We start from the raw sequence: 18,338 nt of genomic DNA, 5'->3' as shown, positions 1-18,338 counted from the left end.
TTTAGCTGAACGATTCTTTATTGTATTCAAATCTTGTCCCATATGAATTGCTTTGGTTACTCAGTTTATGAAGAGTCTTAGAAATTGAATTGGGTCCACAGCAGAAAACACCAACTGTTTTCCTGAAAAGAGAGGAGAAGAAATGGAAAAATCAGGTGAAAAATTAGGCAGAAAATGACAAGAAGATGCTTTATGAACATGGTTTAAGGTATTAAAAAAGTGAATTTCTTGCTGCTTTGCATATTGAAAACAGTTTTCTAATTATTTCCAAATGTAAATGGCCACCAAGAAAATATGTCATTCATCTCACACTTTTTTATATTAAAATTCAGGATAATTCAAAGGATGTAACTGTGAGCACAAATTTGCTTATTATCAGGCAGAGACTGAGTAGTCTGTCTTAGTCTTTTTTATTATACAGCATTGGTGAGGATAAAGTCATATCAAAAACAGCAAGTAATAGATGTCAATTGCTAAATAATTGATGTCTGGATAGATGTCCAGCCCAAATAACAGACCACATCAATTTTTCTTTTATTAGATATTTTACATACATTTTTCTAAAGTTCCCACATGGACTTGCATCAATAAGGCAAGAGAAAAAAAAAACGACATTACCAATTTGAAAGGATAATTTGAAGTGATTAACATATCCACATTGGAACAGAAAGCATATTAATCTGGATATATTTTCCTTTTTATTTATGCATTGCAATAATTGTTACAAATGCCAAGCAGGTTTCATTATTCTTTAGTTGAAATTATAGCAGTTAAATGATAAAATCCCTAACAAACTGACAAAATAAATTCTAAGAAGTAAATAGTATTTCAAATTGATCTTTCTCCAAAGTACGTTTATTTGCACTGAATTCTTCCTAGAATATCAAAATGATTAAAATTTCATATAACTTAAACAAATACAGTATGTCTTCATTATCTCAGAACAATTGGTACTGGAAAAACAACAGTGAATCCATTTAAATAGGTAACAAAATTTATAGTAAATACTGAAAAAAATTGTTTTATTAAAACTTTTCACCTTGAAACAAAGAACTAAGAAAACAGAACTTCTACTTGCAGCCATGATGGAGTAATGAGGACTAGATTTGCCCTCTTGCATTTAAAAAAAACTAGAAAACAAACAAACAAACAAACCATATAAAGCAAGTATTTTCAGACACTGAACAACAGGCAGCAAAGAACTATGGCCTCTGAAGAAAATGGGAGAAAACAAGCTAAATTCAGCAGCTGTCTCTCTGCTTATTGCTTGGAGACAATCTGCAGGTTGCAGCACAGAGAGAGGGAAACTCAGGTAGAGACTGGTGACCTCACCTGAGGTGAGAAGATAAAGAATGGAGGTCATGGAGGCCCAAACAGCTAGAATTTGTGGAGCAGACTATGGAAGGGAAGGGAGATCCACAGAAAGAGGCACTGGATATCTGTAGAGGAGTATCCTCCAATCATTTGCAAATTAATGACCTGCTCATGTGTGGAAGAAAACTACATGAATGTGGGTAAAGAACTACTAGGGATCAATAGGCCAAACAATTCCTAGAATTTACATAGACCACAAATAATTTGGTATTCCCACAAGCCAGAACAGAAAAACCTACAAGACATGGGCAATGGGTAGTGTTCTCAGAAAGGTAACACTGTGTTTGTAAGGGGTAGAGAAGATGTTGGTGCAATTAGCCTTAGACTGAAGGCTGCTCTGAATCTCCACTAACAAACCTTAAAAGCAAGATTTTAAAAGATCAAACTGAACCAAAATAACATAACTACATTCCAGAACAAGTCCAATATGACTTAGAAAAATCAAAATTTGTCATATAACATCTAAACTTTAAAATGTACAGCATTCAATAAAAAATTACCAGGAATGTAAACAGCAAGAAAATATGAACTGTAACTAGGAGTGTTATGGGCTGAATTGTGTCCCTCCAAAACTTGTATCTTGATACTTTAACCCCCAGAACCTCAGAATGCGACTATGTTTGGAGACAGAGCATTGGAAGAGGTGATTAAGTTAAAGTGATGCTGTTAGGATGGGCCCTAACACAATCTGAACGTAGTCTTATAAGAAATGAAAATTTGAACACATAAAGATACACGAGGGATGTGCATACACAGAGAAAAGACCATGTGAAGAGGCAACATTACAGCAGACATCTTCAAGTCAAGGAGAAAGGCCTCAGAGGAAATCAACCACGTTGGCACTTTGGTCTTGAATTTCTAGCCTCCAGAAATGCGAGAAAATAAATTTTTATTGTTTAGTACACCCAGTTTGGGGTATTTTGTTATGGTAATTCTAGCAAACCCATACAAGAAGAAAGATCATTCAATATAAATAGGCCCAGAATGACAGAAATCATGAAATTATAAAACATGAAACAGTGATGTTATATACGCTTCATATGTTCAGGGAATGGCATCAATATGATAAGAAGATAAATGGAAGAATTTATAAAAGGCCCAAATAAAGATTCTAGAGATGAAATGTAATATTTGAAGTGATAAATATACTGGATGGGTTAGCAGAAGAATAGGCATTGCAAAAGAAAAAAATAAGTAAACTTGAAGATGTAGCATTAGAATCTATCCAAATTGAAGTCCACAGAGAACAAAAACTGAAAAGAAAAAAAAAAAATACAATGAGCACAGCATCAGTGACCTGTGGGACAAGAACAACTAGTCCTGCATACATGTAAGTAAGAGTTTCAACAAGAGGGAGGACAGAAGAAGATAAGAAATATTTAATGAGGGCCAGCCCCGTGGCGCACTCTGGAGAGTGCAGTGCTTGGGAGCACAGCGGCGCTTCCGCCGTGGGTTGGGATCTTATATGGGAATGGCCGGTGTGCTCACTGGCTGAGCGCGGTGCGGCGGCGACACCAAGCCAAGGGTTGTGATCCCCTTACCGGTCACAAAAAGACAAAATAAATAAATAAATAAATAAATAAATATTTAATGAAATAATTGACCAGTGTCAAAGAGAAAAACATCAACACAGACAAAGGAAAAAGAAAGACACATTACAAATCATAAACAGAACATGAAAGACAAGAATGACTGTGAACTTCTTGTCATAAGCTATGTAAATCAAGAGGCAATGAAGTGATGTGTTCAAAACACTAAGGACAAAACAAAATGCCAACTATTCAATATCAAGCAAATTTTACACCAAACAAAAATGTGCATTAAAAATGAAAACAGAATAAAAACACTTCAGACAAACACAAACTGGAAGGATTTATTACCAGAAGACCAGTGCTATAAGGCACATTAAAGAAAATTCCTTAGGAAGAAAAAAATAAATAAACAAAATAAGGTAGAAATTTGAGCCAACCCAAAAGAATAAACAGCACCAAAATGATAAACCTATGAGTAAATACAAAGAATATTTTTCTCTAATTTCTAATCTCTTAAATATATGATTAATGTGTAAACAAAAATACTAAGGAAGGGTTTATAGCATGCAGAAATATGATGAATGACAACAATAGCAAAAGGGATGGTGGGTGGGGAAATGAAAGTACAAGTAGTTGTATAATATTATTTCAAGCAGACTGTGATAAATTATTGATGTATGCTGTAAACCTAGAACTATATTTATCTTGTTTTGGCCTCATCAGAATCATCTTAGGGACTTCACAGAGCACACATAACTGGGCCCCATCTCTAGATATTCTGATTCAGAAGATCTTGGATGGGCTCAAGAGTCTACTTTTCTAACAAGTTCTATGTTGATGCTGGTCCAAGGAATGCAGTTTGGGAACCATTGGCCTAAAGAAATTACTAAAAAAGAAATAAATACAGAGGTATGGCTAATACACTGTGGTGAATAAAAAAAAATGAAACAATAAAAAAAAAAAACTTAATCCAAAGGAAGGCTTAAAAAGAAAAAAGCAACAAAGAAAGAACAAATAGGATAAAAAGAAAGCAATAGTAAACTGGTAGATTTAAACCCAAACCATATTTTTATTAAATTAATTGCAAATAGTCTAAATACTACAACTAAGAAGCTTCAGTATACATAATGCAAAACACGATTGAATTGTACAGACAGATAAATCCAGAATTATAGTTGATGATTTCAACGCTCCTCTGTTAGTAACTGATAGAACAAGTAGACAGAAAATCAGTAAGTGTACTGAACACTTAAACATCACTGTCAAGCAACTGGAACTAATTGACATTTGTAGAATACTTTACCAAGCAAAGATGAAATACACATTCTTTCAAGTCCACTTAGAACCTTCACCAAAATAGACAATTTCTGGGCAATAAAACAGGTCTCAATAAATTTTAAGAGATTGAAATCACAAGGAGTATTTGTTTTTAGACCAAATTCCAATTGAACTAGAGATCAAGAACAAAAGGACATCTGGAAAATCCGCACCTATTTGGAAATTAAACAACATATTTCTAAATAACCTACGGGTCAAAAAAGAAATAACATAAAAAAAAATAACATTAAAAATATTTTGGGAATTGACACCGTTTCTTTACAAACTATTCCAAAAGATTGAAACGGACGCAAATCTCCCAAACTCATTCTATGAAGCAAACATCATCCTGATACCAAAACCAGGTAAAGATATAACCAAAAAAGAAAACTACAGGCCGATATCCTTGATGAATATAGATGCAAAAATCCTCACTAAAATACTAGCAAACAGAATACAGCAACACATACGAAAAATTATTCATCACGATCAAGTGGGATTCATCCCAGGGATGCAAGGTTGGTTCAACATATGCAAATCAATAAATGTGATACACCATATTAATAAACTCAAACACAAGGACCATATGATCATCTCTATAGATGCTGAAAAAGCATTTGATAAAGTTCAGCACTCATTCATGACAAAGACCCTCTATAAGTTAGGTATAGAGGGAAAGTATCTCAACATAATTAAAGCCATATATGACAAACCCACTGCCAATATCATCCTGAATGGGGAAAAGCTGAAAGCTTTTCCTTTAAGAACAGGCACTAGACAAGGATGCCCACTCTCACCACTCCTATTCAACATAGTGTTGGAAGTACTAGCCAGAGCAATCAGAGAAGAGAAGGAAATAAAGGGCATCCAGATTGGAAAAGATGAAGTCAAACTGTCCCTGTTTGCAGATGACATGATCCTATATATCGAACAGCCTAAAACCTCTACAAAAAAACTGTTGGAATTGATAAATGATTTCAGCACAGTAGCAGGATACAAAATCAACACACAAAAATCAGTAGCATTTCTTTTCTCCAATAGTGAACATGCAGAAGGAGAAATCAAGAAAGCCTGCCCATTTACAATAGCCACCAAAAAAATAAAATACTTAGGAATTGAGTTAACCAAGGAGGTGAAAAATCTCTATAATGAGAACTACAAACCACTGCTGAGAGAAATTAGAGAGGATACAAGAAGATGGAAAGATATTCCATGCTCTTGGATTGGAAGAATCAACATAGTAAAAATGTCCATACTACCCAAAGTGATATACAAATTCAATGCAATCCCCATCAAAATTCCAAAGACATTTTTCTCAGAAATGGAAAAAACTATTCAGACATTTATATGGAACAATAAAAGACCACAAATAGCCAAAGCAATGCTCAGCAAAAAAAATAAAGCTGGAGGCATAACACTACCTGACTTTAAGCTATACTACAAAGCTATAATAACCAAAACAGTATGGTACTGGCATAAAAACAGACACACTGACCAATGGAATAGAATAGAGAATCCAGAAATCAACCCACACACTTACTGCCATCTGATCTTTGACAAAGGCACCAAGCCTATTCACTGGGGAAGGGACTGCCTCTTCAGCAAGTGGTGCTGGGATAACTGGATATCGATATGCAGGAGAATGAAACTAGATCCATACCTCTCACCGTATACTAAAATCAACTCAAAATGGATTAAGGATTTAAATATACACCCTGAAACAATAAAACTTCTTAAAGAAAACATAGGAGAAACACTTCAGGAAATAGGACTGGGCACAGACTTCATGAATACGACCCCAAAAGCACGGGCAACCAAAGGAAAAATAAACAAATGGGATTATATCAAACTAAAAAGCTTCTGCACAGCAAAAGAAACAATTAAAAGAGTTAAAAGACAACCAACAGAGTGGGAGAAAATATTTGCAAAATATACATCTGACAAAGGATTAATATCCAGAATATATAAGGAACTCAAACAACTTTACAAGAAGAAAACAAGCAACCCAATTAAAAAATGGGCAAAAGAGCTAAGTAGGCATTTCTCTAAGGAAGATATCCAAATGGCCAACAGACATATGAAAAAATGCTCAACATCACTCAGCATCCGGGAAATGCAAATCAAAACCACATTGAGATACCATCTAACCCCAGTTAGGATGGCTAAAATCCAAAAGACTATGAACGATAAATGCTGGCGAGGCTGCGGAGAAAAAGGAACTCTCATACATTGTTGGTGGAACTGCAAAATGGTGCAGCCTCTATGGAAAATGGTATGGAGGTTCCTTAAACAATTGCAAATAGATCTACCATACGACCCTGCCATCCCACTGTTGGGAATATACCCAGAGGAATGGAAATCATCAAGTCGAAGGTATACCTGTTCCCCAATGTTCATCGCAGCACTCTTTACAATAGCCAAGAGTTGGAACCAGCCCAAATGCCCATCATCAGATGAGTGGATACGGAAAATGTGGTACATCTACACAATGGAATACTACTCAGCTATAAAAACGAATGAAATACTGCCATTTGCAACAACATGGATGGACCTTGAGAGAATTATATTAAGTGAAACAAGTCAGGCACCGAAAGAGAAATACCACATGTTCTCACTTATTGGAGGGAGCTAAAAATTAATATATAAATTCACACACACACATACACACACACACACACAAACGGGGGGGGGGGAAGAAGATATAACAACCACAATTATTTGAAGTTGATACAACAAGCAAACAGAAAGGACATTGTTGGGGGGGAGGAGGGGAGGGAGAAGGGAGGGAGGTTTTGGTGATGGGGAGCAATAATAAGCTACAATGTATATCGACAAAATAAAATTTAAAAAATAAATAAATAAATAAATAAAAATTTTGAACTGGAAAAAATGAAAATGGATTATATCAATATTTGTGAGACATAGCTAAAGTGGTATTCAGAGGAACGCTTACAGTATTAAACACTATTATTAGAAAAGAAAGATCTGAAATTAATGACCTAAGGTTCCACCTTAAGAAATTAGTAAAAGAAGAACTAATTAACCCTGAAGTGAGCAGAAGTAATAAAATAAGAAAGAAACATAAAAATAAACAATCTTATACCTAATAAAATTTAGATTACTATTAAAACCATAGTGTGATGTTCATCAAAATAAAGAATTAATCATTTTGTTTCTTTCTTTGTATACATTCTCTGTCAACACTGCATGAAAAGAATAAGATACAATTATTTTCTTGCTTGCTTTGACAGGGCAATTGTAGGATTAGTTCTGCAAGTTTTTCAGATTTCCTAAAGGTTTTTCTTAAATATTTGATAATAAAATCATTATTTTTAAAGCACCCAGAATATCATGAGTTTTTTGGTTTGTTTTTACATTTTCTTTTTCCAATTGTTAGCTAGTTTAAGTATATATCTTTTATGTGTGATTTGAGAAGTTTCTCAATATCACTTTCACTAACTTAAAAAGATCCTGCAACTTCTTAAAGCTCTACAATTAATCTCTGCAACCTATTTGCACTAAATTTGCATTAGACTGCTGTAATCTAACAATTATCTAGAGATTTATCTAAAACATTTTGTTGAGATGGGTGGAAATAGTCAGGTAGTAAGCAGAGAATATTGTTTGGGGGTAGATGTTGGGATCCAGTTTCAAAAATGTTCAACATATTTGTGTATATTTTCTGATTATATTGATGCTTGCTTTTCCATGTAGATTTGTAAGTGTGAGATCTCACATAATGAGAACTTATTCACTTCACAGAGCTTGTTCACTCCTTGTATTACAGATATCATACATGAGTGGGAAGTGAATTGATTCAGCCTTTTGAGTTTACAGTACAAAACTGAAATGTGCATGCCCTTTGAGCCAGCAATTTCACTTCAAAGATTCTAATCTACTGCAATACTCTCACATGAGAAAAATTATGTACAAAGATAATCACTACAGCACTGTTTGTAACAGTAAAGAACTAATAGTAATCTCAATATTCATAAGTAGAGTACTACAATATGGTCATGTTATCCATATTCTAGAATACTGTGAGGTAGGATTACTTAAAAATCACCTGTGATCAATGTACAAGAGAATCATTAAAAAATAAGTTGAAGAATTAAACATTCGATTTGTGTTAAAAAACCAAGGTTTATATCGTAAATGTATACACACGTATATGTACACATATGCATACATACACTCATATAAACAACGATAAGCATGTTTATATGTAATTTTATAAATAGATATATATATATATATACACCCACACATACACATATGCATATATAAAAGTTTCGGTAAGAATACATAGTAATGAGTTACCAAACATTACCTCTGGACCCAGGAGTATTTAATCCCATTTAAATTTATATTCTACATAGTACACTAAAAGAATGTCTGTTTTAATAAATGCTGCTTTCTGATAATTAAAAATTGTTTCCCAATTTATAGTATTAACAAATAGTTTAATTTATATGCCTGTCTTCCCTATTTTTATCTCTATATGATCTTTCAGCAATTTTTGTGAATGAGGTTGATCAAAATGTTACATCTTAAATTAAACCTCCCATTTATACAGTGTCTTTTGTCCAGTTAGTGAACCCTTAAGATGTTGGTCCATTATTTTCCTGAGGGCTATATAAAAATCGTTTAACAGAATAATGCATTTCAGGTGCCTGCCTCAAAGCAAATACACAAAGTGAAAGTGTTGTACAAAATGTCAACAGTAGATGGTGTACATTTGTTCTTCTTGAAACAGCCTTGCTGTTTCAAGAAGAACAAACAACCAAATAAACATACAAAATCATTTTAAAATATGAACAATATAACAAATGAGAATTCTTAAGAACTAACCAAAGGAACCGACAATGCCAATCTAATTTTTTGTAAATGATACATTGCTGTTTTGTGGTTTGGCTAAAAACTGAGCAAAAGAAACTATTAACGTTTTCAGCAATGTACTATGAAAACCAATAAAAGAATGCTGACAGGAGGTCAGTAAATGCCATTAAGAGGAACAGGTCTGTGGTGCATAGCAAGAGCCAGGGGAGTAGTACAAGATGACCACATCTAAGGTGGTTGATAATGGAATGATGGGAAGGAAATATAGCCCCAACTGAGTTGATATTTTTTTCTATAGTTCACCTTTAAGTAACCCTGAATATTACGAAGAACCTTGGCTTTGTAAATAATGCTTCCCTCTTCACCCAAAAACTACTTTATCAAGAGAAGGCAAATACTACAGAAGTGGTTTCAAACATGGCTGCAAACTGAACCCCATGGATAACTTTACTCCTTTTTAAATGTTGCTCCTCGGGCTCCACTCCATAACTTCTAAACCAAAATCTCTGAAGGTAAAGTCAGGGGCCATCTTGAATCAGTGATTCTTTCAATAAATAACATTTATCCATGAATTTGTGAACTGGATTTTTTAAACTATACATCTAATAAGCTGGACCATGCATTTATATTTAAATATCCTTTTGATGCTTATCAAAATATATTTTTAAAATTATGAACTGATGAACTATACACTGATACTTATATTGATAACTCAAGCCAAAAGGAAGAAATTAACACTAGAGCCTTATGTTCACAGGAATTTAAAAAATGAAATCTTCACCTCATGTGCATTCTTATTGCAGAAATATGATGCGTTTGGCAACAAAGCATAGTAAGTTTAAATGTAAACTATATCGAAATTTGATAAGATTCTATATGTTAATGAAATAGAAATACAAATACAAGAAGAAAAAAGAATGATGTAAAATTTCCAACTGCTAATTAGGAGCTTGTTCATGTATTTTTACAAGTGAGGTTGGTATCAAATGTTTAAAGGAATTACTTTAATTGTAGAATGTCAACATCTGTAATATGTTAATAATTACATCCTTTGCAGTTATTTAAACTTATGATGAAACTCTTTCAATATAAACTTAAAAATGTGTCAGTGGATATACAGCTTTCAAAATCCTTTTAGAATTATTATAGGTGGTTGCTTTGCACTATAGAATGTTTACAGAAAACAAATGAACTGGGTGATCTGTGTCCCCAAATGAATGCTTTTCCTTTGATAGCAATTTCTTCAGATCACAGATACATACTCCTTAAAACTAAGATTCTTGTAGAATTATAATTTTCAAGAAAAACATTATGTTCAGAAATGTTCCTGATTTAGAGACAGCATATTATGAGAAAAAGTTGGTTTTTTTAAATGTATTTATTCTGGTAAAAAGATACAAAAATTTGATTTTTAAATGTACTTATTGTTAGAACTACTTGTCAAATTCCCTTCTCAACATGGTTTTTTTTTTAATTGAAGCATAATTGATTATACACATTTGTGAGGCACAAAGTTGACTATCAATATATATATACAATATGTGATGGTCAAATCAGGATGATTTTGAAAAACTTTTTCCATGATCAGCTGATATATGTTGTGGGAATGAATACCTATTTTAATATGGTTCTATAGAAATTTAAAAACACATAAAACAGTGTAGTTCATAAATATATAACAGATTACTTCTAAGCCATACTTTAATTAGTTGTCATTACAGATATTAGGATGATGTTTGCCTTGCTTCCTCTTTTGATAGTGATAGAGTATTTAAGTGACTTTGTAATTTGTAAACTCACTGCTAATTCACCTTTAAAAACTTCATATGATGATTTGGGAATATTTTAATTTGGTCATTAGTCACATGTCAATTTTTTTTTGAGGTATAGTACTTACCCTCTGTTACATTTTGCTATTTCGTCAAACAGAAGTTTCCACCGAGGACGTCCAATAATAAGTCTTGAATTCAGTGCGTGATATTTTTCTCCAATTATCTTCTGCCAAAAAAAGCTATATTTTATATGACTCATAGATTTGCATAAATAACCCACTTTTCTCACATCATTTCTGCCAGTGCTGTGGCCTCCCACCAGATTACTGTGATATGAAGAATATAAGTATCAAATGGCAACATGTTAAGTACAACTATTTCACAGTACTATTTCCTGACTCTTTTCCTTTAAAGTCTGATATCTCTTTGAATGCCATTCATTCAAATGGCTGGCATTACTAGACTTCATTTTGCTGCTTCATTTAAAAAAAAAAAACTGCAATGTAAGACAAAGAATGCATTCTAATAGCTCACTCACAAAAAACTCAGCACATAAACTTCACTGAAGTATTTTTGCACCACAAATACAGTTGTCATATTTGGCTCCTTATATGAGTAAAATACTACAAACTATCACTATCAATTTGACAAAATGATCCTAGATAAGAAAGCCCAAGACAGCTCCAAGTCTTGGGTCTATTAACAAATAACTGTTAATAGGCTTGTGTTTGCAATAAGTAGAACATTAAAACCCAAAGTGAAGTGGGAAGAGAGAAGAAAGCATCTGAGTCCCAGGCAGACAGACAGAACCAAATGAAATTTATGCTCTGTACCTAAATCACAGTGATATCATGAGGAAAAATGATACTGACTTTTTTCATGAGAGCAGTAACATATAAATTTCCTTTTTACATACCAACGAAGATAGAAATATGACTAGAAAAAACAGGGTTAGATTAGTTTTGAGGTGACTGACAAGCATTCAGATTTTGTATCCAAAGTATTGTGAAAATGTGTGATGGAAAATACCAAAATGAAATTTGTGAAGGCATTCACACCCAGATTTATATACCTGTCCAGCTCTTTGATTTTGTCTCTAAATATTAGTTTCTTCGTCTGTAAAATGGGGATAGTAATAGTATTTACTTCTTGAAACTTTTGGGATTACATGAGATAATGTATGTGAAATTCCTAGCACAGTAAATAAATAATGCATGATGGCTATTATTTTAGTTTCACTTGGATGGAAAATAGTTTAATTGTGCATAAATTCTTCTCACTCCACATAAAACTTTCCTTCAAAAAAAATCACAAGCCTGTTCAATTAAAGCCAGATCTCTAGAGGTAAAGAACTTCAAGTGATAGTAAAGAAGGGAGAGTTGGATTCAAAAGGTCTGCTCCAGCCCCCTGTGTGGACAAATGAAAGGCATAACGTGGTAACTTCAAGGACAAGCCATGAGTTTTCTGGACACAATCCAAAGAAGGCTTTCCTCTAGGAAACTTCTGTTCAAACCACCTGCAGAAATTTTCTTCCAGGACAGCTCCTACAGTAAATCTTCTATTATCAAGAGGCTTGTTGAATTTACAATAACATCCAACCACATACCTGTATCCCATCTGTTTGACTGAGGTACAGCTGGATGTTGACATAGTCGGGTCTGTTCTCTTGCCAAAACTGAGAGGACATAAAAATAAAGAAATATATTAAAATTATTTCTGTATACTCAGATTTTCTCCTATTGTAACATACGTGATTCTAGAATTTAACAGCCAACATCTATAAGCAAATATATATACACACACATATGTATACACACACACACACACACACACACACACACACACACACACACTAGCGTGCTTCAGAAAAATTGCATAAAAATAGAATTAAGAGATAATGCAAATCTTTCCATTACTTTTTGAAGTACCCTTGTGTATGTGTATAATCTTCTGATCCGTAGTCAGACGCGTTATCCATTGCGCCACTGGCCCCGTGCTTGTATGTGTATAAATACATATACACACACACACAAATACATATATGACAGATTCTAACATTAAAAACTGCCCTACTGGTTTAAACTATGTATGATGGCAGCGGTGGGAGGGAATAATTCTCTGTTAACTTTATAGATACAAAGTCTAACATGCTACATAGTATACTAGCACAGTATTCTACCAAGTCTTCCCCAAATATTCCTTAGTTTATTCCCTAAGAATGTCTAAATTTTACCTAAGAGTTTGTTCATTAAGAACATGATTTTCTTGAAAAAAAAAATAGAAAAGAAAGAAAGAAAACAATATTGATATAGGATATGCAAGCTAGGAAACAAACAAAAAAAAACAAATAAAAACAAAAACAAATAATAGACACTTTTTCCTGTTCCTGTCTTCTCCCTATTCAGCACTGGTTTTCTCTGTATAAAAATGTATGAGGCAAGAAATATACCTGCAAAAATATATAGTGCGTCATCCTGATACCAAAACCAGGTAAAGATATAACCCAAAAAGAAAACTACAGGCCGATATCCTTGATGAATATAGATGCAAAAATCCTCACTAAAATACTAGCAAACAGAATACAGCAACACATACGTAAAATTATTCACCACGATCAAGTGGGATTCATCCCAGGGATGCAAAGTTGGTTCAACATACGCAAATCAATAAATGTGATACACCGTATCAATAAACTCAAACACAAGGACCATATGATCATCTCTATAGATGCTGAAAAAGCATTTGATAAAGTTCAGCACTCATTCATGACAAAGACCCTCTATAAGTTAGGTATAGAGGGAAAGTATCTCAACATAATTAAAGCCATATATGACAAACCCACTGCCAATATCATCCTGAATGGGGAAAAGCTGAAAGCTTTTCCTTTAAGAACAGGAACTAGACAAGGATGCCCACTCTCACCACTCCTATTCAACATAGTGTTGGAAGTACTAGCCAGAGCAATCAGAGAAGAGAAGGAAATAAAGGGCATCCAGATTGGAAAAGATGAAGTCAAACTGTCCCTGTTTGCAGATGACATGATCCTATATATCGAACAGCCTAAAACTTCTACAAAAAAACTGCTGGAATTGATAAATGATTTCAGCATAGTAGCAGGATACAAAATGAACACGCAAAAATCAGTAGCATTTCTTTTCTCCAATAGTGAACATGCAGAAGGAGAAATCAAGAAAGCCTGCCCATTTACAATAGCCACCAAAAAAATAAAATACTTAGGAATTGAGTTAACCAAGGAGGTGAAAAATCTCTATAATGAGAACTACAAACCACTGCTGAGAGAAATTAGAGAGGATACAAGAAGATGGAAAGATATCCCATGCTCTTGGATTGGAAGAATCAACATAGTGAAAATGTCCATACTACCCAAAGTGATATACAATTTCAATGCAATCCCCATCAAAATTCCAAAGACATTTTTATCGGAAATGGAAAAAACTATCCAGATATTTATATGGAATAATAAAAGACAATGCATAGCCAAAGCAATGCTGAGCAAAAAAAGTAAAGCTGGAGGCATAACACTACCTGACTTTAAGCTATACTACAAAGCTATAATAACCAAAACAGTATGGTACTGGCATAAAAACAGACACACTGATCAATGGAATAGAATAGAGAATCCAGAAATCAACCCACACACTACTGCCATCTGATCTTTGACAAAGGCACCAAGCCTATTCACTGGGGAAGGGACTGCCTCTTCAGCAAATGGTGCTGGGATAACTGGATATCCATATGCAGGAGAATGAAACTAGATCCATACCTCTCACCGTATACGAAAATCAACTCAAAATGGATTAAGGATTTAAATATACACCCTGAAACAATAAAACTTCTTAAAGAAAACATAGGAGAAACACTTCAGGAAATAGGACTGGGCACAGACTTCATGAATACAACCCCAAAAGCACGGGCAACCAAAGGAAAAATAAACAAATGGGATTATATCAAACTAAAAAGCTTCTGCACAGCCAAAGAAACAATTAACAGAGTTAAAAGACAACCAACAGAGTGGGAGAAAATATTTGCAAAATATACATCTGACAAAGGATTAATATCCAGAATATATAAGGAACTCAAACAACTTTACATGAAGAAAACAAGCAACCCAATTAAAAAATGGGCAAAAGAGCTAAGTAGGCATTTCTCTAAGGAAGATATACAAATGGCCAACAGACATGAAAAAATGCTCAACATCACTCAGCATCCAGGAAATGCAAATCAAAACCACACTGAGATACCATCTAACCCCAGTTAGGATGGCTAAAATCCAAAAGACCCTGAACGATAAATGCTGGCGAGGTTGCAGAGAAAAAGGAACTCTCATACATTGTTGGTGGGACTGCAAAATGGTGCAGCCTCTATGGAAAATGGTATGGAGGTTCCTCAAACAATTGCAGATAGATCTACCATACGACCCAGCTATCCCACTGTTGGGAATATACCCAGAGGAATGGAAATCATCAAGTCGAAGGTATACCTGTTCCCCAATGTTCATCGCAGCACTCTTTACAATAGCCAAGAGTTGGAACCAGCCCAAATGTCCATCATCAGAGGAGTGGATACGGAAAATGTGGTACATCTACACAATGGAATACTACTCAGCTATAAAAATGAATGAAATACTGCTATTTGCAACAACATGGATGGACCTTGAGAGAATTATATTAAGTGAAACAAGTCAGGCACAGAAAGAGAAATGCCACATGCTCTCACTTATTGGTGGGAGCTAAAAATTAATATATAAATTCACACACACACACACACACACACAAAAAAAAAAAAAACGGGGGGGGGAGAAGATATAACAACCACAATTACTTGAAGTTGATACGACAAGCAAAGAGAAAGGACATTGTTGGGGGGGAGGGGGGAGGGAGGAGGGAGGGAGGTTTTGGTGATGGGGAGCAATAATCAGCCACAATGTATAACGACAAAAGAAAATTTAAAAAAAAAAAATATATATATATATATAGTGCGGAAAAAATATGGAACAAACAGGTCCTCATTCCCCCTCCCCCCAGGCTCTGGCAATCACCTTACTCCTTTACGTCTCTGTGAATTAAACTACTCTAGGTGCTTCTTATAAGAGGAATCATACAATATTTGTCCTTTTGTTTCTGGCTTATTTCACATAGCATAATGTCTTCAAAATTCATCCATATTGCAGCATGTGTCAGAATTTCCTTCCTTTTTAAGACTGAATAACATTCCATTATATGTGTACACCACATTTTGTTTATTCATTCATCTATTGATGGACATTTAGGTTGCTTCCATCTTTTGGCTACTGTGAGTAATGATTCTATGAACACTGGTGTACAAATATCTGTTTGAGTCCCTGCTTTTAATTATTCTAGGTATACGCGCAGAGCCTATCTTTTATTTGCATAAGCCCAGAGGCCTTATGTAATTTGCCTCACCCCAGAAAAGCACACACACCATCTCTCTAATTGCCCCTCCTACCACTCTTCTCCTCGCTTACTCTGCTTCATCCGAACAAGACTTCCTCTTCCTCCAACACACCGAACATACTATTGCATCAAAACCTTTGCCTGTGAAGTTAGGTTCCTTTATTTTTGTCCCCAAGATATGTACCTAGTCTGTCTCTTCACTTCTCTCAAGTCTGTACTAAAACAGCATTTTGTTTGGTGGGCATTACCAAACACAATATAAATTAATATGTCCTCTACCATTTATGCTGCTGTACCCTACATTCTTTTCATTCTTTGTCCTAATCAGAATCTCAGAATCAGACATCTCATGTATTTTTATAGAATTGTTGTCTATCTGCCTCACTTAGGGATGTAAAGCCTGTAGGAAGAGACTTTTTTTGTTTTGTTTTGTTTGTTTGGTTACCTGATGTATCTCCAGCTCCTAGAGCAATCCTTATTCTTAGTATGCAGTTAATAAATATTTGTTGAATGACAGAATGACTGGCTGACTGAATGAATACACACATAAAATGACATTTATAATGATATCCATGCAGCAGTCTTTGCAATAAAAAAATAAATATTCAACATCAGGAAATTTTTAAATAAGCTAGATACATCCAAGCCATGAAATACCCTACAGCAGTGAAAAGAATGTTAGCTCTACATGTCTAATACTAAAAAAAATTCAAGACATAGTAATAAGTTAAAAAAAAAAGCAATCGGCAGAACAATATAAACAGTAAGATGCAATTTATAGTACACTCATCAGTTACTCATTGAGTGGGGAAGGTAGTAAAAAACTTTATTTCAATTGTTTGAAATACAGAAAAGATGCATATGTGTATTACTTGTATAATTCGAATAAAGAAAGGTAAATAAATAGATAAATAAAATGTTACAGGTAGGATAGGTGAAGAATGTCTGCTTTTATCCCTGTAAAAAATAAAACTTAAATCTAGGATTTTCAAGATTCTTCATAATGCAGCAAAAAGTCTGGTGATGGTCTATTTGGAATATTAAAGGTGGATATCAGGGATAAGAGCTATGAGAACAATGAATGGAAGATGTTGTAGAAAGTGTCTGCTGATGTCTTCAGCCATATGCACATAATTGTATGTTAAGCATCCTATGTTATAACATAGAAATGAATGTTTCTATGTTACAATATGTCATAGATCTATATGCTTACCCATAAATATCCATATCTGAACAGATGTGTACCTAATTATTAACAGATGTTATCTAGGCTTTTTAAAAATATTTGAGACTTTCTTTCTTTGTTATTTATCTTCATAATTTCTATACGCAGATAAGTACTTTATTCTACAGCAAGCATTTATCCCTTTTGTAATATGAAAAAAACTATTTTTTAATTTAAAAAACTGCAAAACTAAAAATAATCCTAATGTTACCTTGTTATGCAATACACAGAGTAAGTCTGCAAACCAATGGAAGGATTGTATGTCTCTGCACACCCAAATAAAGTACAGTCTTCTAAGCTTGTATGGCTTCCAGTCATCCCTTTAAAATTAAAATAAAGCGATAGTGATAAGAATGGCAAACAAAAAAAACTGAAGAATACCTATATTCTTCAAACTTTGCTTTTCATTAGAAAGCAAGCAATAGAAAATCAGTCATTTATATTCTAACATCTGATATAGCACTTACAATAACTCACAAACGAATTTAGTATGCAATATGCTGACTCAAAGACATGGCACACATTATAAATTTGTGTTTATACTTGTGAATATCATATGCATATAATCTTTCCAGTTGAAGGTCATAAACTGAACTCCTGGGTCAGAATAATATTGGCCCCTGTATCTCAGAAAAACAAGTTCTGTTTTCTGTGAATTCTGTCACTGTGCAGGGCTCCAAATATCATTTGGTCTTGCCCTAACTTCCAAGAAAAATGAACCAAAACCATTCCAAAAAGTTGGTTGTTTATCCCCTTCTTAATAATTATTAAAGAAAGAAATTTCACAACCAAGTATGGTTGTGATTCCAGCAACTTATAATTCTGAGCCTGGATTCCTATTTAA

The 18,338-nt window shown here is 34.0% G+C and overlaps 1 protein-coding gene across 2 annotated transcripts in view; it reads right to left on the bottom strand.

Moving 5' to 3' along the window:
• Position 1: 1 nt before the first annotated feature.
• The window catches only part of NOX4 (NADPH oxidase 4), a 158,742-nt gene continuing 140,405 nt past the window's right edge, over positions 2-18,338 (bottom strand). For both annotated transcript variants that reach the window (XM_063094259.1, XM_063094260.1), the window contains 4 exons: positions 17,706-17,814; positions 12,441-12,509; positions 10,960-11,060; positions 2-122 (listed from right to left, as the gene is read on the bottom strand). In XM_063094259.1, coding sequence (XP_062950329.1) covers positions 2-122; positions 10,960-11,060; positions 12,441-12,509; positions 17,706-17,814 — 400 coding nt within the window. The remainder of the gene's footprint in view (positions 123-10,959; positions 11,061-12,440; positions 12,510-17,705; positions 17,815-18,338) is intronic.

This window comes from Cynocephalus volans, chromosome 4, assembly GCF_027409185.1.
Source record: "Cynocephalus volans isolate mCynVol1 chromosome 4, mCynVol1.pri, whole genome shotgun sequence".
Lineage (NCBI taxonomy): Eukaryota > Metazoa > Chordata > Mammalia > Dermoptera > Cynocephalidae > Cynocephalus > Cynocephalus volans.
The sequence above is the reverse complement of the archived record's forward strand: the minus strand, read 5'-3'. Positions and strand labels throughout refer to the sequence as shown.